Below are 24,533 nucleotides of genomic sequence, written 5' to 3'. Positions count from 1 at the left end.
TTTTAATTGGGGCGTGGTTGTTCATATAGTTTTTCAGAAAAACTGTTTTTTTTATAAGTGTGTTGGCATTGGATGTGAAGCTGATAGGATGAGAGATGAATCTATCGAGACGTCTTTCAAAGATCTGAAGTTGGGTTGTCCTGGTTGTTCATGGGACGCTGAACACGACAATTTGGATGGCAAAATTGTCAGTCCAATCCATGTGTTAGGTGATTTGCATTGGATTGTTGGTAATGTTGAGAGGACAAGGTGTAGGATGTGGCCTTTATAGTATATTGGCTGTGTGACACGTTGTATCACGTTGAATGTGTTGATAAGGTTGAGGGGGTCTTTCTTGTTTTATTTGAGCTTGTGTTGTCTTAGAGGATGAAGTCATCAAGGGTGTGGTGTGAGCATGTTGGATGGACAAGGTGGTGAGAAGATCTGAGAATTCATCAATTAGGTTTTTGGTCTGCCATGGAGGTGGCAGTCTAAATTGCAGAGAGAGGGTAATGTCATGTCAGCAACTCCATGGAGTTGTAATACTTGCTTGGTTGGGATGCTAGACAAGTACTTATGGATGACAGCGGGACAAAGTTGTGTGGACCATGTGCGGTCCACACAATGGATGCTGTAGTCTGTGGAAGAAGGAAGTCTAATATGTGGAGGTGAACCCTGTCTGTGATGAAGAGGACATCTAGGTTGTAATAGGTGACAACGTCTTCAATGTCTGGTGTGTAGAGTACAACAGAGCATGCATGAATTGAAATTTGTGTTCTTTAGTTTGAGGGTGCCTGTGGTAGTTAATGTGATGTGTAGGCCTAAGGAGGGTAGAGGGCATTCAAGCCATGGCTATCCGGAGATTAAATACAGTGAGAACATTGTCCGACTCCACCAGTAGGGAGTTCTAAAACATATGTAGAAAGTTTAATTATTTTACTGGGCATGATGCTAAAAATGCTGAGTCCTATTATTTCAAATTACCATATTTGAAAGCAGGGAAAATACTGCTAACGACACTAAATTAATTTATTCAGATTCCTTTGTTTCCCAGTTGCCCAGAGAAAGTTATGAATAGTAGAAGAGATCATTTGACTTGAAAAGTGTTTGAGGAACAAAAGATTGGCAAATACAAGGCACGGAGGCTTTATTTAGAGCTTGTCTACTTCAGTTGCAGATGATATTTCTACATGACACCATACAGCAAATGACTTGCTTAGGATTAGTAGAAATAAAACAAATGAATGCGCCCAGTATTCCCTTTGTAGCAAAATTTGAGAATTGGCAGGGTATTCTAAATGTTACAGAAGAACAGCTCAATGGTTTGGTTCAGAATGGTACCTTTAATTCATCATTTTCAGGTCCTAACAAGAGATTATTGTGGCCAGTGGACACAAATGGTTGTCATGCACATTTTGTTAACTCTACACAGGGTTTTAGAGCGAACAGACCAGACCCTAGTTACGCCATCACTCAGCATTCAGGTATCTTTACCACATACAGTGTAGGTAGACTTTGTCAGCAATGGTTACAATCATTCACATTAACAACTGTAAAGGGACACCTTTCTCTCCTTTTTGAAGATGTTGACTTACACGATTTCTTGTTAGGTCAGAGAAAACATTTTTTATATGCAATATATAATGAAATATTGAAGCTTTCTCAAATGGAAGCTGGTGCACGTATAAGGCAAATAGATAAAGAGAGTTTAGAGAAAACCTTAGCGGTAGTCAATAATGGTATGAACACATTGTCCACCTGCATTTGCACATTGAACAGCATTGTGTCTTCTGCTATTGACATCATTCAAAATGGCATGTCACTTTTACACCATGGACAAATCAGCTTAGGTCCATTATGCTGTTGAGTTGGACTTTACAGGTTCTGAAAAATGGCTGCGTGCACTGAAAGCACGTCAACTCTAAGGATTTAACCCTACACGTAAACTACAGATAACGGCTAAGAAAGAAGCTAGTTACTTAATGCTTAATATTGAGAAATTAGAAAAGCTGCCTTTTACTGTAGTTGAAACACCATTGTCCGTGTGGTTAATACATTTAGTTATATCTCTGCCAGTATCAATTTTCTAGTTCACTTGTGTTTGAAACTTTTTCCTGTTGGCAGGTTTGAACAGTTAAAAGACAGTTAAATCCATGAGGTGTGGGAGCTGTCCTTAGAATACAAATGTCTGAACGGCGACAAAGAGAATTTTCTTGACGGAAGTGAATGTTAAACTTCTGTAAGTCATTCTATGATTCGTAAGCAGATTGTTTTGCACAGCACATGTAACGGATCTGTTGCGAATTTACCTCGCCATCTGAAGGGTATTCATGTACGTTTGATTTGCCCAGTATTTCAGTTACTTTTGAATCAAATCAAATCAAATCAAATCCAAAACATTTATAAAGCGCGCTACTCACCCGTGAGGGTCTCAAGGCGCTAGGGGAAGGGGGTTACTGCTGCTCGAAGAGCCAGGTTTTGAGCTGCCTCCGGAATGCAGGGTGGTCCTGGGTGGTAGGGTGGTCCTGGGTGGTCCTGAGGTTGGCGGGGAGGGAGTTCCATGTCTTGGCCGCCAGGTAGGAGAAGGATTTCCCACCTGCAGTGGTGCGGCGGATGCGAGGGACGGCAGCGAGTGCGAGGTTGGCGGAGCGAAGTTGACGGGTGGGCGTGTAGAAACTGAGGTGACGGTTGAGGTATCGGGTCCCTTGTTGTGGAGGGCTTTGTGTGCGTGGGTGAGGAGCCGGAAGGTGATCCTTTTGCTGACGGGAAGCCAGTGCAGGTGTCTCAGGTGGGCGGAGATGTGGCTGTTGCGGGGTATGTCGAGGACGAGGTGGGCGGAGGCGTTTTGTATTCGCTGCAGACGTTTCTGGAGTTTAGCGGTGGTTCCTGCGTATAGGGTGTTTCCGTAGTCCAGGCGGCTTGTGACGAGGGCGTGGGTCACAGTTTTTCTGGTCTCGGCGGGGATCCAGCGGAAGATCTTTCGGAGCATGCGGAAAGTGAGGAAGCAGGAAGATGATACAGCGTTGACTTGTTTGGTCATGGTGAGAAGCGGGTCCAGGATGAATCCGAGGTTGCGTGCGTGGTCTGAGGGGGTTGGTGCGGTACCTAGGGCCGTGGGCCACCAAGAGTCGTCCCAGGAGGACGGGGTGTTACCGAGGATGAGGACTTCAGTTTTTTCTGAGTTCAGTTTCAGACGGCTGAGTTTCATCCATTCTGCGACGTCTTTCATTCCATCTTGCAGGTTGGTCTTGGCGCCAGTGGGGTCCTTGGTGAGGGAAAGTATCAGCTGAGTGTCGTCGGCGTAGGAGGTGATGTTGATGTTGTGTTTGCGTACGATGTCGGCGAGGGGGCTCATGTAGACATTAAAGAGAGTCGGGCTGAGCGAGGAGCCTTGTGGGATGCCGCAGATGATCTCGGTGGGGTCTGAGGGGAACGGAGGGAGGTAGACTCTTTGGGAGCGGTTAGAGAGGAAAGAGGTGATCCAGTCCAGGGCCAGTCCTTGGATACCGGTGGAGCGCAGGCGGGATGTTAGGGTTCGGTGGCAGACGGTGTCTAAGGCAGCCGAGAGGTCGAGGAGGATGAGGGCGACTGTTTCTCCGTTGTCCATCAGAGTTCTGATGTCGTCTGTGACTGAGATGAGGGCGGTTTCTGTGCTGTGATTGGCTCGGAATCCGAACGGAGAGGGGTCGAGTAGGTTGTTGTCTTCAAGGAAATTGGTCAGTTGCTTGTTGACGGTCTTCTCTATGACTTTGGCAGGAAAGGGGAGGAGCGAGATGGGGCGGAAGTTCTTCAGGTCGCTGGGGTCCGCCGTAGGTTTCTTCAGGAGGGCGTTGACTTCCGCGTGTTTCCAGCTCTCGGGGAAGGCGGCAGAAGCGAACGAGCTGTTGATGATGGTCTGGAGATGTGGGGCAATGATGTCGTTGGCTTTGTTGAAGATGAAGTGTGGGCAGGGGTCCGAGGGGGCGCCGGAGTGGATGGAGTTCATGGTAGCTTTGGTCTCCTCCGCGCTGATGTGAGTCCAGGCGTTGAGGGTGATGGCTGGGGTAGTAGGTTCTGTGGTGGTTGGCTTGGTCTGGTGTCCGAAGCTGTCGTGTAGGTCGGTGATCTTACGATGGAAGAAGGTAGCGAGGGAGTTGCAGAGGTCTTGTGAGGGCGTGATGGAGTTGGAGTTGGCGTTAGGATTGGAGAGCTCTTTGACGATGTTGAAGAGTTCTTTGCTGTTGTGAGTGTTCTTGTCCAGTCTGTCTGTGAAGGAAGTTCTTTTGGTGGCGCGGATCAGCTGATGGTGTTCGCGGGTGGCGTTTTTGAGGTCAGACATGTTTTCTGAGGTGTGGTCTTTGCGCAAGGCTTTCTCGAGGGTGCAGCAGTTTTTTTTGGATTCCTTGAGGGTGTCTGTGAACCATTGAGGTTTCCTGGTGCTGGTCTGTCTTGGGAGGCGTCTGAGAGGTGCGAGGTTGTCTGCGCAGTTGGTGATCCAATGAGTGAGGCTGAGGGCTGCGTCGTTGGGGTCGGTGGAGAAGGTGGGTTGGTTGTCGTTGAGAGTGGAGCAAAGCTGTTCCGTGGGGATTTTGTTCCAATGTCTGCGTGGGATGGGTTGTGTGCGGAGGTGGAGAGTCTTGCGTCTGAAGGTGAAGTGGACACATCTGTGGTCGGTCCAGTGTATTATGGAGGAGTGGCTGAAGGATACGTGGTTGCTGGCGGAGAAGATGGGGTCGAGCGTGTGTCAGGCGATGTGGGTGGGGGTGTTCACCAGTTGCTTGAGACCGAGGTTGTCGAGCAGGGTGGTGGTGTTGGGATCGTTGTTCTTCTCCAGGTGGAAGTTGAGGTTACCGAGGAGGATGTAGTCCGGCGAGGCAAGGGCGTGTGGGGAGATGAAGTCTGCGATGGATTCGCTGAAGAGGGCGCATGGTCCAGGGGGTCTGTAGATGAGAGTTCCTCTGAGGGTAGTCCTGGGGTCGATGTGGATCTGGAAGTGCATGTGTTTGGCGGCGAGGGGGGTGTCTTCGGTGGAGGTGGTGATGTTGATGGAGTCCTTGAAAACAATGGCGATTCCTCCACCGACTTGGTTGGTGCGGTCTCTCCTGGTGATCTTGTAGTGAATGGGAGTTACTTGATGCCGAGTGATCAGGTTTGCTTTGGGGTGAGAGCAGGTGTTGTTTATATGATTTCTGTTTCTCAAATAGTGACTTGCTGTGGGAATGTACTTTTTCCCGCCACACATGAGCAAGAAGTTGTGCATGCATGAGCAAGAAGGATTTGTATCATCACATTGCTACTTATAATGTAAATTTTGACAAGCTGTGGAGACCAAAAGCGTTTTTATTTAAAAAACACATGGCCCTCAAATCAGCTCGTGAAACCTGTGACCTGCAAGTGGCAAGGTCGTCCGCAGTGATAAAGTCCCCATTAAACACCAACTTTCTCAAAAACGTTGGTGAATTGGTCAGTTGCATCTTCAATGCATCTAACTCCGTTGGGATTGTACACTTTTTTAAGGCTGTAGGTTCCGGTTTTGCCAGCAATTTCAAGCTGTGTTTGGAATGATACCTTCAGTCGTTCACTCACTTTTTTTCGAGTGTTTTCAGAGGATTCCAGATAGTTTTGGCATTAATTGACAGTATCCTGCTGTTGCTATTTTTGATTTGCAATGGCTGCCCCATCTAAACGGAATGAGAAATGATGGAGTGCGGGCCTGAAATTTATATAAAAAAGTAACCCTGAAATGCGCAGCCAGTATAAGGGTACTTGGTCCAAGCTTCAGGGAACAGTTGAAGCCTAGGAAAGAAGAGAAGAAGTGCAGCCTGATGACATCAGAAGCGGCTGCTGACCATTGAGAAGCAAGAAAAGAAGAGTGGCAGGTGAATCCTACCATTGGTAAGTAATGTGTGGCCTGTGGGTGGGCTGTAAGCCCTTTTAAGATTTGTTTTTAAAATACAATAGACTTCGCAAGCACTGTGCAGGCGAAACCTAAAAATGAAGTAACTAGCAAATCAAGACAAGCCTAAGAGCTAGTTGAAGAAAAGCCCAAATTCACAATGAGGCATGCTGCTCAGACTGCAAAGATGATCAAATGCCTCTCTGCTCAGTATCACCCACAGTAACTGCTCCCAGATTGGCCTAAAAGCCCTCTTTGAAAGAAGACGCCATCTCTTTGTCTAGGGTTGGCCACTGACTAAAACCCAAACTCTTATGGAGCTAAGGTCAACCTTCAATAATGGTATGAGAGCCTGAAGACTCATTGTTTGTCAGAGCCTTGCTTAAGCCTGGGTCAATTCATTTTGTAAGAATGGAACTGTAGATGCAGGGATGTGGAATTCCTATTGCCGGGACATCTTGTTTGGGGTCAAGGGCAACAAGTTTTTATGTTTACTTTGTCCTTGGGACAAGTAGGCCCAACCCCCTGCAGCACAAACCCTTTGGCTGCCTGTTTACAGAGAGTGGAACTCTCTGCAGTTGAGGTAATGTGTTTCCAAAAGATAATGCTGTTCGAACTTGTATTTATGGTTCATTATTTGAAAACCTTCACTATTAGGGTGAGTGCTGTAAATAAATATTTTAAGGTCACACTTCACTACTGACGTTGGTTCCAGTACAAAAACAAAAAAAAACGTGTATACACATGTTTGAAAAGTTTAGGCTATGAGGCTAAGTATAATGCTCCCAGAATGCTCTCCGATTATATGCAAATGAAGTGTCATTTAGTAAAATGTTTTGATGCATGCTAGTATTTCCCAAAAATATTTCTAATGGAAAATCAGTGTAACCATTTTCAACACGATTATGGGAAGCATGAAAATAAACAAACACTGACAAAGCCAACTGATCTGACATATTTTTATAAGTCTTTTAGCTTCATCAATGCGTGTCTTGTTTTGACATGGCTTTAGTAACACTTTATTGTTGTGGGAGCTACCAGGCCCTCAACATTGTAACAAACACTGGCAAAAACCCCCCAAAACGTTTTTGAACTCTAAAAGCACATGTTGCCACCAGTGGCATAACAAAGGCCCCGCAGCCGCCCTCCAGGGGGCCCCTTCAGCACAGCACCTGCCCTGAGTGAGTCTGGAGAGGGGGCTCCTCCATGTTCTTTGCAAAGGGGCACCCTCCAGTTTCGTTACGTCACTGATTGCCACTGTAGTTCCTGACACTGAACAAAACTACTTTGTGTGCCAATATGCTCCTTGTGGAAGAGAAGAATGCGATCACTCACAGTAAAGCCAGCCGAAAGAGAGAGAAATAGAAGTTTAATAAAAACAAAATGTCTTTGTTAACACCAGACCTAATTAGGGACCAAGACCCACATGTAGGTAGCTTTTTGCATGTCGCAAACAGCGACTTTCGCTGTTTGCGACGTGCAAAAAGCACATTGCGATGCACAAACCCAGTTTTGCGATTCGGTAACCTGGTTACCGAATCGCAAAACGGGTTTGCGACTCGCAATTAGGAAGGGGTGTTCCCTTCCTAATTGCGACTCGCAGTGCAACGTAGGATTGTTTTGCGAATGCGGGCGCAAACCAATGGCAGTTTGCACCCATTTCAAATGGGTGCTAACACTTTCACAAAAGGGAAGGGGTCCCCCTGGGACCCCTTCCCCATTGTGACTGTCACTGTAAACATTTTTTCACTTTCGTTTTAGTAATGCATCTCGTTTTCCTTTAAGGAAAACGGGCTGCATTACAAAAAACTGCTTTATTGAAAAGCAGTCACAGACATGGTGGTCTGCTGTCTCCAACAGGCCACCATCCCTGTGAGGCCGCCATTCGCAAGGGACCCACCTCATGATTATTCATGAGGTGTGCATTTGCGAAGCCCTTGCTAATCACAGATGGTGTCAGGGACACCATCCTACATTCGGATTTGCGACTCGCAATTTGCGGGTCACAAATCTGAACCTACCTACATGTGGCCCCAAATTCTTAAAGAAAGTCAAAAAAGTGCACCCATGGTATATGTCGTACCCCTATAAAATATTTGTGAACTGTATTTTAGCATGGGTAAATACGCATGTGTAGATTTGCTCATGTGAAAATCTATTGAGCATTTGCAAGTTCATTTTCCCTCCAGCCACTTTCTTCCCAACCCTGGAAGAAGTTCTAATCCTGCCATTGTCAGGAGTAAATGTCCACCCTTTCTTATTATGGGAAAATATTAGAGAGAAGCTGGTGAAAATCTTTAAAACATGCAGGTTAGTAGGTTTGCAGACTCGAAGGCATTCCAGCCCTGGAACTATTGCTTTCTGCTTCCTCCAGCCCCAGTATGCAGATCTGCAGAAAGGTGGAAAAATAAGGAAATTGCTACAGTAGGGATTGAAACTGCAAGTATTCAAGCCCTACTATGGTAGTAGCCCTGGCATAATCAGAGAGGCTATTATCAGAGCTCTTACATAATGAGATTGCTGCTATAAATTGGCGCCACACTACATGGCACCAAAGGGACAAGTAGATCTTTTTACAGGACAAGTAGATTTGAGAAGCAACCTGTCCCGTGGACAAGTAGATATTTTAATAAATTCCACACCCCTGAGATGACATTGGTAAATGAAGAAAATGTCAAGATTTGATCCAAACTGAGGTGGAATGGTGTGCAAAATAACAATGGACTGGGCTGCAGCCCGAGTAATTACAAGTGGCTGAGATTAAAGAATTCTACCCATCACTTTCTGTATACTTTTAGTAAGATTTGATTCGTGGGGCGTGGTCACGGGCGTCAAGATGGCGGTCGCACTCTAAGAGTGCTCTGGAGCCCTCCGTCATCCACCGGTGAGAGGCCCACTGTCCCTGTGCCTCTCTGCATATCCAACGGCTCCCAGACGTTGAGAGTGTAAGGGGGCGGTCGGGGCCCCGTCCTTTTCTGATGAAACTGTGGGAAAGCCACGGACGTGCTCCGCTACCTGGGGCTGCCGTGGCGGGCCTACCCGCGGCCTTCGTGGATGAGGTGGGCGTGGCTGGATCTCGGCGGCCGCTGGGGGTGGCTGCGGTACTGGCGAGGGCGCGCCTGGTGCTAGAGCGGCGCTGCCCCGGCTGTTGGTCACACCGCGCCCGGCGGCAGAAGAAGAGGGACTTGGAGTCTTTGCCCCCCGGGGCCGCGGCCTGTGGTCCGTGCTGTGGCCTGGGGTGGGGGGGGGCGGAGCAGGGGGGAGAGAAGTCGGTGTCTCCCCGCGCTCGGGCCCAAGACGTTGCCGGGCCCCCCCCACCTGAAGTTAGCTGCGTTGGCAGCAGAGTGCAACAAGGGTCTCCCGGCCCGGCCGAGCTCTGACTGGCGGCCGGTGACGGAGCCCGGAGACTAAAAATACCCAGGTGGCAGTAGAGAGCCCGGATCCCCCTGAGGTGGACAGCAGTGCAGTCGGGGCCCGCTGGCAGTGAAGGCTGTGGCGGCGAAAGGACAGGAGGCCCACGGAAGAGACAGCTGGTTGAGGAGCTGCGCGGACAAGGGGGGCAGGATGGAGCCCCAGTGAGGGACGTGTGGCGAACAACTCTCCGACTAGAACACAGAGCAGTGAACGACTGGTGAGTCCAGATTGGTGATCGGTGTGAGTGGGCCCTGGACCGCAGCTGAGGTGACGAAGACCAGGGGCTAGACTGGCGCTCCCTGATATGGCAGGGCTGTGATCCGCTCGCCTGCCTGGAGATACCCTCTGGGGCCTGGAGTGCACAGCTGGGGACCCCACTTAAGGATCCCTTGTGATCGAATCGGCAGAAGGCGATTGGAGGCGGCGGTGCAGCCCTGCCCTGAGATGGGGAGAGACAAGGCGGGCAAGCAGCCTCCAGCATAGCAGCAGTGTATAGATCAGTTTGATAAACAAGGATCTTCTTGGGCAGTGGGAGAGCCAGAGCCAGAGACCACAGCGACACAGGGAGTGAACATGATTCTTCAAGCTATCCAAACCTCGCAGCTGGCCGTGGAAGCCAGGGTCGGTGAAGTGAAAGAGGACATGGGCCTCTTGCGACAGGACTTGCGAAAAGCGGTAGGCTGCAGCAAGGGGGTCAAGGACCTAGTCCCCCAGGCTGAGGACGAGATTGCGGATCTTAAGATCAAGGTTGCCCAGCTGCAGACCTGTACCGGCGAACTGCACCACAGAGCAGAAGATGCCAAAAATAGCTCCAGACGCAATAACCTGCGATTCGTGGGTTTCCCGGAGGGTGTGGAGACAAGCTCCGCGATTGAATTCCTGGAGCGCTGGATTCGATCGTGGGTCCCGGAGCAGCGGCTCTCCCCGTGGTTTGCCATAGAGTGTGCTCATAGGGCTTTGATGCTGCGGCCGCGGCCGGGTGGGCCCTGACGGCCGATGAAAGCAAGATTCCTCAACTTCAAGGACCAGGATGTAGTCCTCCGAGAGGCTAGGGCCCAGCCAGACCTCTGCTGGGATAATCATAGGATCCTGATATTCCCAGAAAAGACCCGTGAGGTGCAGGCCAGGCGCCGCTCGTACAAGGGAGTCAAGCAGAAGTTACAGGAAATGCAATTGACATACATGCTCCTCTTTCCTGCGCGGCTGAAGGTCATGATGGACGGGAAATCCTTTTTCTTTGACTCGCTGGAGGCTGCGTGGGAGTGGCTCACCGAAGAGCGCGTGTGACTCAGAGGAGCCCCCCGAGCTGGGGAGTGGACTGCCGGCGACGGGCCGGGTTGGCTTCCCGGGAGCACGGGGGAGCCATCAGGGAAGGAGGAGTGGTCCTCGTGGGGACTCGGCAGAGGATGTTCGACCGGACCTGACTCCCTCTGGGAGAGAGACTGTGCCGGACGGCCCTGAGGAGAAGAGGCCGACTCGAGATGTAGAGGGGGAGCGCCTGAGCCAATCTCCCTTGCTCTCCTGATTCTCACTCTCTGTTCTGTGTGTACTTGGGAGGGTAAGAGCGAGCGCTCCGCCCCCCCCTGGAGGCGAGGGACAGTGGCCGGCCACATTGCAGAACTACGACTCAAATGGAGGGGTCCACCACTCCACACCTACTGTAGACACTCTGTACCTACTGTTTGGGACGAATAATGCTTCTGGGGTGGAAGTATGGGGAGGGGGACAGTTGGGCGGAATTCAGGGGTTGTTTAGCTGTTTTTTGCTATGGTTGACTCAGTGTTTTACATTTCAGGGTTGGCTTAACAGGTCACAATGGAAATGTCTGGTGGGCGCACTGGGCACACTGTCCTTGATCTCTTGCTTATGTCCGAGTCTGCTAAATGGGTATTATCGTGAACGTGAATGGGCTCCCGGATAAAATCAAACGGTCAGCGGTGTTTAGCAACCGTCTGTGGTCCTACTGCAGGAGACCCATCTGCTTGGCACTGGATGCCCCATGCTGCTGAGATGCTGCTGAGAGGGGGGTACGACAGGTTCTATCATGCAGGCTTTTCCAGAGGCTCAAAGGGGATGGACATTTTATTACACCTTTCTTTACCCATGGTGGTGGCTACCTCTCAATCGGACCCTCAGGGCTGATATTTGGTGATCTCTGGGCTGGTGGGAGTGCGCCCCATCAATATCCTTAGTGTTTATGCCCCCCTGGGAGTGCTACAGTGTTTTCTTATGACCCTAAGGGACGTGGTGACGGGGCTTCCCCCAGGGCTGAATATTTTGGGAGGAGACTTCGACTCTGTACTGAACCCAGAGTTGGACATCATGGGACCTTTGTCCTCGAATCAGGCTGCCAGAGCGTCAGGGCTGCTTAATTGGGTGGAGGGTCACGGTCTCTGTGATGTCTGGCAGATATGGCATCCCCGTTTGTGGAGCACCACCCACACGTTGGCGGCACCCCACACTCACGCCAGGATAGACCTCTTTCTTGTTCCGGCTCTCGATGTACCTCGGGTCATGGGGGTGGAATTGCTCCCACATGGGGTCTCGGACCATGCACCGCTCTTGCTTCGACTGGATGACGTTGATGCGGGAAGGCGCACGATGTGGCGGCTCAACGGCTGGTTTCTTCAGGATGGCGATTATGCCCAGGCTATAGGAGACTGCCTGTCAGAATATTTCTCTAATAACCTTGGCTCAGTGTCGTCCCCGGGTACGCTTTGAGCTGCCTGTAAGGCCACCCTTCGGGGGCACGCCAAACACCTTCTTCGTGTGTGGGAGCGGGCACGTAGTCAGGCGGTGTCAGTGTTGGAGGCCCAGGCGGTGCGTCTGGAGGGCTGACTTGCTGAGGCCGAAAGTGAAGCAATCACGAGGCAACTCATCCTGACCCGGCAAGAGATTAGGCACGTTACCCTTGAGACGGCGAAGCACGTGTGGCAGGCTTCTGTGGTCCGGTTTTATGGGTGGGGAGACAAAAACGGCATGCTTCTACACTGGCTAGCGACTAGCCCGATGGCGGGGGAGCGTTCCGGAAGTCATTGACGAATCGGGAGTGGTTTCATGATCACCTTGCGAGATGGCGCAGAGCTTTGCCACCTATTATGCAAAATTGTATGAGGAGCTCCCCAGACCCCAGGCGGAGAGGGACGATCCCCTGTTATATGAGGTATCCTTTCCGAAGATTTTGATAGGCAGGATTTGGACGAGCCTATAGGTGTTGAGGAAATCTGAGACGCTATATCTGAGTTAGCTGCGGGTAAGACTCCAGGCCCTGACGGGTTCCCGGCTGAGCTTTATAGCAAGTTTCGGGATGTGCTTGCCCCTCACTTACTAGCCATGTTTGAGGAGGCAGAAAAGACCGGGGGTTCCCGCCGGGACTCGACCAGACAACTATTGTAGTAATTCCCAAGACGAAGCCTCCAACGCGGAGCTGCTTGGAGTATCGTCCCATCTCACTCCTTAATACGGAGATTAAGATTTTTTCCACAGTTCTGGCTGCCAGACTGAGAAAAGTGTTGACCTCACTAATACACTCGGACCAGTGGGGTTTTATGCCAAATAGGAGTACTAGGCATTGTATCAGGCGGCTGCATGTGGCTCTGGCTAACCGGCCTCTCTTGGCCCCTCTGCTGGCACTCCTTCTCATGGATTTTGAGAAGGCATTCGTAACGGTGGATTGGTCCTATCTCCGGGGGGTGCTGGAGAGGGCTGGGGTTGGTCCGCGATTTTAGGGCGTTGGTGAAGCTCCTCTACTCTAACCCCACGGCCCGAGTGCAGGTGAATGGGGTGGTGTCGGATTCGTGTCCCATCTGGAGGGGGACTCGTCAGGGCTGCCCTCTCTCCCCGCTTTTCTTCGTGCTGGTGATGGAGTTGCTGGCGAGGCTGATAAGGGAGGATCCTTTGATTGATGGGTGGGCCTGGCCCACTGGGCAAGAAGACTGCATTGCGCTATATGCAAACGATGTACTGGTGTTCTTGGCAATTCCAGCTAGCAGCGTGCCTCGGGTGTTGCAGCTCTAAGGGCTGTTTGCAGAGGCGTCAGGTCTGGTAGTAAACCCCAGTAAGTCTCTCCTGGTCCCACTGAGCCCGGCCAGGGATAGCTATGATTGGCAGCATAACATCCCCCTCCTCCGTAATAGTTTCCGGTACCTTGTGGTACATGTAGCGCTCTTGGCTGAGTTGGCTTGGTCCCTCAATGTGGCACCCTTAACTCAGAGAGTCAAGGAGGACCTCCTGCGCTGGCGGTCACTACCCCTCAACATTCTGGGTCGAATTGCACTATATAAAGTGATGGTGCTTCCTCGGCTCCTCTATATGCTTCAAAACTTTCCTCACCATATTCTTAGGAAGTGGTTTAATGAGATGGAGGCGGTGGAGCAGCGTTTCCTCCTGCATGGTTCGCGCCCCCGGCTAGCACTCCATACCTGTCAGGGAGATGTCTACGAAGGGGGGTTGGGGATGGCCAACCTCCACCTTTTACTGAGCAATGCATTTATTGGTCATCCAGGACTGGTTGGGAGGGGGCTGGTCGGATCCTGCGTATCAGTTAGAACTCTTGACAATGGACTTTTCTGGTTTGCTGGGGATGCTGTACGGTGACCCTCTGCGGCGTAACGTTCCAGAAGTGACTCGGGTGGTTTTGGCAGGGTGGAGGGCCGTGCAGCAGACGATGGGGTGGTGGCGCTGTCTCACCCAGTGGACACCGCTGTGGCTGGGGAGGTCTCAGCACTTCAGGGGTTCCACAAATGGGACCTCATAGGTATCTCCCAGCTGGGTGATGTTTGGACTGGCTCCCAGATGAGATCATTTCAGGAGCTCCAGGAGCAATTTGAGCTTAATAAGTCCCAATTTCACAAATATCTGCAGCTCAGGCACGCATTACAGGTGCATATTTGGGTGGGGACGGAATTCCCAGAGTTCAGCCCCGTAGAGGTCAAAATTATGATTTGCGCTCTGGGTAAAGGAGGGGTGTCACGCATCTATCGCTCATTAGTTACTAACACAACCCAAACTCTTGATAAGCTCCGAGAGCAATGGGAGCGGTTGGTGGGTGGGCCCGATGGAGACTGGAGGGAGGCGTTGATGGCTCCGCTGTCTTTAACCATGACCTCCCGGCTCCGAGTGGTGCAGACATACTTTCTTCATGCGGCGTAACTCACACCTGACAAGTTGCATAGAGCGGCCCTATGGCCCCAGGCGGATTGTCCTCATTGTGCAAGCCCCAGTGCAGACTTCTTTCACATGGTGTGGACTTGTCCCCATATAACCAGTTACAGGAGGGTGGTGTTCAGAGCGATCTCAGGAGTTATACAGGTGGAAGTTGAGGTTGCTCCGCTGCTAGTTCTCCTAGGGGTGCTTGAAGGGGTGGGTTCCAGCAGAGCACTTTGGACATTCGTGGGGGCGGCCTGCTTGGTAGCCAAGAGAGACATTGCAGCAAACTGGAAGGCCGGGACCACTCCTGCGATTGCAAAGTGGCGTTGTGGGGTGGACTGGTGTGCTCAGCAGGAGAAATTGGTCTATGAAGCACAGGGGTGCCCAGCCAAATATAAAAGGTGTGTGGGAGCTGGTACGGGGCAAGGAGCCTAGTTTTATCATGTGTGCAGTTCGAGTGGGGCGTTGGTTCTAGTGTGTGTGCATCAGTTTGACACGCGTTGGATCTACATTATACCAAATATCCACTAAAACCTGAGAGGCTTTGTAAAATAAGATACTTGCATGACAGTGGGACAGGTTAAGATTGTAATATTCTGGTTTCAGGAACTGATAATTATTATATAAATATGTTGCATCTGTAAAGGGGAGATTGACAGCAAATGCATCACTATTGTTTATGGAAAGAACAGTCTCTTCAAAATCCAGATGTCCCCATATGTGAGAAAGCATGAGCCCAACCACCACCTTTTTAACCACCGTTAAAATTTAACAATCTCCAGTCAAATACTTCACCTATGTGGCAAATACCATGAAGTATGGGTTTGAGTCTGGGCAAGAAGGGCTTTTTAAACGTGCCTGTGGATGGGTAGGTGTTATTGTAGAATTTACCAAAAGGAGGACCGAGCAAGTGGAATAAGAATTCAGAGTAATGGACTTCTACAGGAAGCCGCACCAGGCTGTACACCATCCTATCCACCTCCCCATTCTTCTTTCGATTTACCTCTCTTCATAAGTACTCACTTTCTCTCCTCCTTAGACTTAGATACCCCTTTCAACTCCATACTATATGACCTTTTTTTATATACATAATTTGTTTGTACATTGTTTCTTCAACTTATGCTATGCACAAAGGCATATAGCTACAGTGTGCTAAATGAATTTGGCTTAACCCATGACTGGTCACATAGTTTGATCTACGCAGTGACTTTTATTAGTGTTTGTCAAGGGAAGCGGTGACTACATTGGCCTTTATAGTTGGCTGGAAAATGTTCTTTAATTTTGTATGAAGCTATTGACAGAAATGTGCAGGAGTTTTTCACACCTCCTGTGTGTCAGCCAAACGAGCACATCACCATGGTCTTGACTCTTCCATGGTAAGGGGGATGGGCCACTGTCAGACCCAACACCAAACCACAGGGAAAAGATGTGAAATTGTCCTGAGTGAGCTTGGATTAAACCAGGATTATTATGCTTTGCACTTGTGGTGCTGGGGGGCTTTTTATGTCCCTAAGACATCTTAGAACATTGGTGGCGGGGTGTGTAAGGTGGGTTGTTTATTGATCAGTGTTATTTTCTGAGCAATATGTTTTATAGCTGTGTTTTGCCAAGATGACTGGCGCTATCACGCTTTAATTGCGACAGAATGATGAATTATACCTTTATCGCTGACTTACGTTTTTCATCACAAAAGAGCTGTCGCAGGAAGGCATGCAGGAGTGATGGCAGCTGAGATGGTGCTTGACAGATATGACTTTCCTGACGACAAGTGGCTCAGGAAGGCCGCAGAGTGTAATGGTCAATGGCTGGGTCAAGCAGTAAGGAGGTTTAGTGAAGAGGCTTACCTGAAATCCCTCACTTAGTTCAGTTTTAACCATTACTGTGGTGGCCACCTTGAAGTGAAAAAATGTGCCTGTAGAACAAGTTTGCTGAGGTGCTCCGTAACTTGGAGGGATTGCAATAGGTGGTGCGCTGAGGCACAGGTCTAAACGCCATTGTGGAGTTCCTATTCAAATTGATGAGCAAGTTAATTGCAGTTGTATCAGGAGTATTGAAGGTGGTAGGTACGACCCTTATGGCTTACTCACTGGAAAATGAAAGATGCTTAATGCTAACCCAAGTGAATGGAGCAAGGATTAAGAAAACATGAAATAAGTAGTTCATGAACTCCTGACTATAGCACAGGTCTTCCTGAGAACACTGTAGATTGGTCTGCAGAACGGTGAGATTGGCATTGAAGAGATTTGTGGGAGGTTGGCATACACTGGCTGAAAGGCTCAAACTGTCATGAAAGAAGGTGAGACCCAAATATAGTCGGGAGCTGTGCTTTGGATTATGGCAGAAATAAAATGGTGGTACAAATTGATGGCACACTGGAAGGAGATACTTTGATTTGAGAAGGAGACAATCAGGATCTGACCCAAAAAGTCTTGCACAACCAGACTGCATATATGAAATGGCCTGCCAGGTTAGTTAATTGGAAAGTTGTATGTTATTCCGTTGATGATGATTTAGAATTTGTACTAAGGGTGGTATGTATCAAGGGGCACTCTTCCTTCCTGTCTATGCTCCCCTAGAAGTCCGAACTGTCATGAAATATGAGAAAGGTGTCATTCTAATAAAATGTTCTAAAAGGGCACCTAACTGAAGATGTTAGTTTTCAAAGGTGTTCCCCAAAGTGATTTGTAGTGAAGAGGAGATGCATGCCCTGGGATCACACTCATTTACAAACAACTCAGGAAAAAATAATCAATTGCCAGATGCAATGGAAATTAATTTGAGTGAATAATGCTTCTTTTCATTTCAGCCTCTTTCAGTTTTTGTGAAGTTGTTGGGCCATGATTCCATATTAAACTACAAGTAGCAATCTTCAGAATTCGATTTTTGAGTGACTAAAAGTGATTTTGTATCAGGAATTGAGTTTGAAGTTCAGCCTGGCATTTGATAATTAGGGTAATTTTCCAATTTTTGAGGGTACATATCTACTGTTGGCTAAAGCAAAGCAATACAGCAGTGCAACTTTGAAAAAACATTTTTTAGAAAGCCACCTTGGACCCTGATCGTCTTTGGAATCGTCAACCACATGACCAACTTATTAGTAAGGGTGTAAACTATCCTTGGGTTGGTTGAGGATATTTTTTACAAATTCAGACGTCCAATTAACTGCTCCGCCTCCTGATGCAATTAACATTTATTTCTAACCTAATCCAAGGCAGCAATAGAGAGGTAGAGAAAGAGGTGTAGAGAAAAGAAAAACTGTGACTGTATTTTCAGCAAAGATCTATTTACATTTATGATCTTAAAAGGGCAATTTGTACAAAAAGAATGGATACAAAACAATAGATGTTCCCATTTGCAAGGGGTTTCAACTTAAGAAATGCCCAGTAGGGCTGTGCTTGTTTATATTATTTTAGTGCAGGGCAGATTGAGTTCTCATCTAAGTAATTGGTAATCATATTTTTCTGAGCATCAGAACATGTATAACTCTTCTATGGTTGTTTAAGAGATCAGGATTAGAAAAAATACCCACCACCCCCAATGCCCTCCCAATTATTATATTCTAAACCTTAACTTAACTATTTTCTTTCTCATTCACAGGATGACCAGCCTATTTACATGGCGGTGAAGGGTGCAGTGTTCGATGTAACTTCAGGAAAAGGTACATTGTAGTAACATCTCGTTTATAGCCTTTTGCTTTCACACACTTTTTTCTTTAAACTCCTTCTTTTTTTCTTGCCCTCATCTTTCACACTCTTACATTTCCCCCCTATTTTATGACACACTGCTTTTCAACTGACCATTTAGCAGTTTAGTAGCTCTGATAAGCATATTGCATCTGTGAATTTAAAACATAATATGGACCTCCTGCATCACAGGTTTTTTCAAGAATATGCTCCACTGAAGATGTTGGTATCTCTAAGTAAGAGGGGTAAATCAGGGTAGTGCACAGAAAAGCAATCTTGGATTCAGTTGGACAGTTCATCAGCTCAGATGGTTTGCAAGAAATTAAAGAGAAATGGGAGAACATTTGGCACTGCAGTAGACAAATAGGTGTGTCACATGAGCTAATTGTGTGTGCGGAAGGGGACAGTAATAAGGCAAAACAGGCAAACTATATAAAGTTTTTAGAAGGCTCCTCCAACTAGCCTGCCTGAAGCTTTTACCTTCACAAACTTTAGTGATGGAGATGGGGATGTTCTCTGCATAGATGATTGGTAAACTTGGGGAGAGGACAACCAGTCCCAAGCCTCTGTCCCTTGTACTGTCTCTGGAACATGTTGACCGTAAAGGTTCTAATGGCGTATCTCTCCATGTCTGTGGAAGTTGCTAAGTTGTAGCTATCAAAAGTAGGCCCACTGGTTCACCTTTAGATTCTTAACTCAGGGCATTCAGAGAGGAGCTTGTATGAATTTATCCTTGGCTGAGAGAATTACCACTCAATCTGTAGTTTTTCCATCATTACTACAAGATTTAGCATCCCATTTTTTGAAGAAAGACAAATTACCTTTTCTTATCCGATCATGTCGACTTCATGCCAATATTTAATTTAATGGTATTGGCCTAAGTCTTGGAGTGGTTCATAAAAACCTTTAGTAACATCTTAGCATGAAATTCATCATACATTGAATGTTTCAGGTTTCTATACTGGCCCCCAGCACAGAATTGGCTTGGGAGTACATCAGGAAAAGTTATGGGCCAAGATTCAAAGGCAGTCAGCGTTCTTATTTCAGTGGACCTTTTGTCAGCCTTTCACATTAAAGATTATTAATTTTGCAGGATAAACCAGAATATTGTCTAGGCATCAGTGGGTTGGTCAAGGCTTGATTGGTATCCTTCCTGAGAGACCGCTTACATTAGATTTACGTAGGTGTCTTCTGTTCCCTCATTAGAGAGCTGAAGTTTGAGGGTCCAGAGGGATTGGCAATTGCCCGCCTGTGATTTAATGGGTAAATTGGCCTGAATTACTTTTGGGGAAAACACGAAATATTGGCTTTACATCAAAACAGGCACTTCTCTAAATACATGTCCAGTCTATGTTAACAATCTTAAATCTGCTAGATCCAGTGTGCACATATCTCTGCAACATAACTTTACCATCTACTCACTTCAGCTGGAATGTAAACAGGCTCCAGTTTTTGCAAAAAAAAACTGGCAGATCCTAATATTCTTGGTAAACTCCATTCTATCTCTCTTCCCTCACCTCTCACCAAAATTCTTGAGAAAGAAGTAAGCGTTCAATGGATTTTCTTTCTTTGTTCCTAAACACCCTGGGTTCCGATCTTCCCACAGCACCGAGTCTGCATTGGTCTCCAATTTAGGCAAAAGGAGATTGCTGGCTAATCTGGGCAGCGCTACCTATGTGTCCTCTCGGCACTGTCTCCCAGTGGACAAATGTGCCACCTTCATGTACCTCTGTCTTGTTCATTTTGCTTTTCATAGGAAGGGCGCCACCTTTCTGCAAAGCAAATTCACTCACTATTGTCCTCCCTGTTCATTATGCTCAGCCTTCTTTTAGCTGGGGTTTGTCTGAAGTCCACTCCTTGTACATCAGTGGCTATTTTTTTTCTTATTTGGCAGTCAGACTATGGCATGCTCTTTCCCCTGCCATTGTATTCATAATGATAACCTTTTATTTTGCAAATCATTGAAAGCTTTCTTATTATAGTTTTTCCAGTGTGTTTCTCCAGTGGTCCCTCTGAGCACCAGGTTTGGGAGATATTGAGAGATGGCATCCTTTTCTAATCCACTGAATATAACAGAATCTCCAGCTACCTACCAATGACTGGTGGTTCATTGTAGGAGGGTTGCATTTGCAAAGATTGAATCCACACTTATTTGCTACGGATGCACCTACCTATTAGATGGAGCAAATTAACCACTATTAATGGGTAAATGAAAGTTCGTCAGCTTGGTGTTTAAGTCCCCTCCCATTCTCTTGGCTGGATGTCTTTGGTGAACCACCAATAACTAGCCCAGTTCCAAAGAAATTAGGAGTTTCTTCGGAAAATGTTGTACATTTCATTTTAGAGTAGCCAAAGCTATTATTTAGTTTCTGAATATTCCAGAAAGGGCTTACTCATCAGGTTCATCGTCCTGTTGCTTATGATTGCATCCATGATCTCTCTGTGGAACTGCCTGTCATGATGCACTGTTCAGTGCAAAAGCTACAAAAAGGAGGTAGTTGTCTTCTGGTTGAGGAAAACATGCCATTTGTCGACCTGTTGTAAACTCCTCCACTGGCCTTCAGCAAAACAAGGAGCTAAGCGAAGTTTAAAATGATTTGACTTGCCCATAGAGTTCTGTGTATACTTTCAGGGAGAATGCTGCCCTTCTGAGATACTGCAAATTGCATTTGGTAGCCTGATGACATTTAAAGGCGCTTTTCTGCGAAACCTTGATCGAGCTTCATTTACAGTCCAGGAAATCCCTGAAGACATTGCTGGTTAGGAATATATAGGTGCCATTAGTTACAGTTTGCGTTCATACACTTATATCCCTTGCTTTGAAAAACTTTGCGTGTCGCATAAAGCACAGTATATACATCTAATTAGCACAACATAACTTTTGCCAGGCTTAAAAATAAAAAATTATGAGCGGCTGGGGGAAGATGGCGGGTTGAACTCCCCATCGTGAGCTCCTCCCCTCCTTCTCTGCCACATCGCTGATGGCCGCACTGCTTCTACTTTACATGGACAGCCTGGAGATGGCTTTTTTGACAGGGTCTTTACTGATTTGACATGGCCGATTCACTGGATCTACTTGTTGCAGCTCTACGGTGCCGGACGTATTCTGTGAGGTTTTAATGCAGGCATCCGCCGTTCACTTGTGCTCATACTCGCCCGTGAGCCCCGAACGCTCAGAAACGGCGTTGGAAGCTTCAGAGATAGCTGGGCAGTGAACGGCTGAGGAATGGCACCAGCCCGTACCAACGCTGGTGCCAGCGGGCGGGGGGCCTAGAATACTAGCAAGGGTAGGGCTGCACCTGAGCACTCTGTAGTGGGGCACCCAATCCCCAAGCTTCTCCACTCTGGCTGTGCCTCCTCTTTCGTGCAGACTTGTCTGCTGGTTACTCTGAACTCTGATGGAGGGGACTCGCCCACAGATATGCTCATGGCGGCAGCTCTTGGCAACAATGTAACTTTGGATCCAGGATTGAAAGACAGCACTGTTGCAAGAGAGGATGAAGGAACGAGTTGAGATGAGGGAACATTGTTTCAATATATCTCTTCTTTATGAGGCCCCAGAGATTGTTAATGGGAGGAACTGTGCTCACCCATGGGGGTGACTGCAATGGGTTATGTGTGCGAGCAGGGAGCGAGGGGGAGAAACCGGATCCTAACATCCGCATCCATTCTAGGTCCCAAGGACCTGGTTGTGTCGGGGCTTCTCCACCGCCCACAGATCACATTGCGAACTCGCAGTCTTCTGGCTGCACCCAGGGTGTTGTCTTAGATCAACTCACCACCCTCTGACCCCGCCCAACGGGACATTGATTGCTTAGTAGGGGGTAAGTAGAGCATAACTATGGCCAATTTGGTTGTGGCGGGGACAGACTTAGTTGGTGTCACTGATGCTGATAGGAAGCAACATAAAAAGACCTTCAAGGGAGGCTGAGGCAGTGCCAGGAAAGGGCTGGGTGTCTTTGGGAGTGGCGGGGTCACCAGGGGGACTCCAACAAGGCTCAAAAGACAGGCTGTAGGTATTTCGGCTACAGGTACTCAACTGGGGGACTGGGTGATGTCCAAGGGTGATGTGAAAGCCCCAATCTCTCGCCTCTCTACTGCATCCGCTCCAAAACCCTCTATTAAAATCGGGAAGCCCCAGCCAGGCGGGACACCTCCTCCTGCTTCCAGCAGCCCTAAGAACTTTGATGTGTGTGTGTGTGTGTGTGTGTGTGTGTATATATATATATATGTTCGATGGCATGTGTAGCTGCAGATACACATGCTGTGCACAGTCCGCCGTCTGGTGTTGGGCTCGGAGTGTTACAAGTTGTTTTTCTTTGAAGAAGTCTTTTCGAGTCACGAGACCGAGGGACTCCTCCCCTTTCGGTTCCATTGCGCATGGGCGTCGACTCCATCTTAGATTGTTTTTTTTCCGCCATCGGGTTCGGACGTGTTCCTTTTCGCTCCGTGTTTCGGGTCGGAAAGTTAGTTAGAATCTCAGAAAAAATCGTCGGTATTGTTTCGTTCGGTATCGGGTTAGTTAGAACAAATCGACACCGAATCTTGAAGAGCTCCGGTGGCCCTTCGGGGTAATTTCGATCCCCTGTCGGGGCCTGGTCGGCCCAACCGTGTGCGACTTCAAGACTGATGGAACGGACCCCGTTCCGCTTCTGTCCTAAATGCCATAACAAATATCCGTATACGGATCAGCATCTGGTCTGTAACTTGTGCCTGTCCCCGGAGCACAAGGAGGATACGTGTGAAGCCTGTCGAGCGTTTCGGTCGAGGAAGACGCTCAGAGACCGAAGAGCCAGAAGATTGCAAATGGCGTCCACGCCGACAGGACAACATCGGTTCGAGGACGAAGAGGAAGCGTTCTCCATCCACGAGTCGGATTCGGGGGAATCCGACGCCGAAGACATAACAACTGTGAGTAAGACGTCGAAAATTAGGACTCACGAAAAGTCCACAAAAGCCCAGGGGACGCCACTGCCAACAGGCCAGGGCTTAACCCAAAAACTAGGTGACCGAGCCAAGGCAACGAAAAAGGGCATGCTGGTGTCGAAGTCATCCGACTCCTGTCGTGATACCGCCACACAGCAACCTCGGAGCCGAGACACCGGCTCCGAGACAATTCGGCGCAGAGACAGCGGCACCGAAGATGTTCGGCACCGAGATACCACGCCGAAAACAAAAATCTTCTTCGGAGCCTAAAAAGCCTACCGAAACGGTTTCGGTACCGAAAAAAGCCTCGGAACCGAAAATTAGTTCCTATACAGAGGAACAAGGACTAAACACCCAATTGCATAGATTTGGTCAAGAGCTTCAAACTGTAGAAACTGACTACACTCAAAGGAGGCTTCACATCCAGGAAGACACAGGGAAGATAACCACTCTTCCCCCAATCAAGATGAAAAGGAAATTTGTTTTCCAACAAGGGGACAAGCAACCACAAGCAAAGGTGGTAAAGAAAGTAACACCACCACCTTCTCCACCACAATCAGCACATGCATCACCGGCGCAAACTCCACCACTAACACACTCACCAGTTCATACCACAATGAGCCAGGATGATCCCGATGCATGGGACCTCTACGACGCCCCAGTGTCTGACAATAGTCCAGACTCATATCCAACTAAACCGTCACCACCTGAGGACAGTACATCATATGCACAGGTGGTCGCAAGGGCAGCCAAATTCCACAATGTCTCACTACATTCGGAACCCATTGAGGATGACTTTCTCTTTAACACCCTGTCCTCCACCCATAGCCAGTATCAAAGCCTTCCCATGCTCCCAGGAATGCTAAGGCACTCAAAACAAATATTTCAGGAGCCAGTTAAAAGCAGAGCCATAACTCCAAGGGTGGAGAAAAAATATAAGGCACCTCCCACAGACCCAATATTTATTATAACACAACTAACACCGGACTCAGTAGTTGTGGGGGCAGCTCGTAAAAGAGCCAACTCTCATACATCAGGCGACGCACCACCTCCAGACAAGGAGAGCCGCAAATTTGATGCAGCGGGAAAAAGAGTTGCAGCACAAGCAGCAAATCAGTGGCGTATCGCCAACTCGCAAGCACTCTTGGCAAGATACGACAGGGCTCATTGGGATGAAATGCAACATCTCATCGAACACCTCCCCAAGGAGTTCCAAAAAAGAGCGCAACAAGTGGTGGAAGAGGGACAAAGTATCTCGAACAATCAGATACGGTCTTCCATGGATGCAGCCGATACAGCTGCAAGGACAATAAACACTGCAGTCACAATACGGAGGCACGCTTGGCTGCGCACTTCTGGGTTCAAACCCGAAATCCAACAGGCTGTGCTCAATATGCCGTTTAATGAACAGCAATTGTTTGGGCCGGAGGTAGACACTGCCATTGAAAAACTAAAAAAGGACACCGATACAGCCAAAGCCATGGGCGCACTCTACTCCCCGCAGAGCA

General features: G+C 48.3%; 1 protein-coding gene across 1 annotated transcript in view; it reads left to right on the top strand.

Annotated features, from left to right (window-relative positions):
* The window catches only part of NENF (neudesin neurotrophic factor), a 78,707-nt gene that overhangs the window by 5,608 nt on the left and 48,566 nt on the right, over positions 1 to 24,533 (top strand). Inside the window, exon 2 of the mRNA XM_069233923.1 lies at positions 18,014 to 18,074. Coding sequence (XP_069090024.1) covers positions 18,014 to 18,074 — 61 coding nt within the window. The remainder of the gene's footprint in view (positions 1 to 18,013; positions 18,075 to 24,533) is intronic.

Source organism: Pleurodeles waltl, chromosome 5 (genome assembly GCF_031143425.1).
Source record: "Pleurodeles waltl isolate 20211129_DDA chromosome 5, aPleWal1.hap1.20221129, whole genome shotgun sequence".
In the NCBI taxonomy this organism is placed as follows: Eukaryota; Metazoa; Chordata; class Amphibia; order Caudata; family Salamandridae; genus Pleurodeles; species Pleurodeles waltl.
Note: the sequence above shows the minus strand (reverse complement) of the source record. Positions and strands in the feature narration are given on the sequence as shown.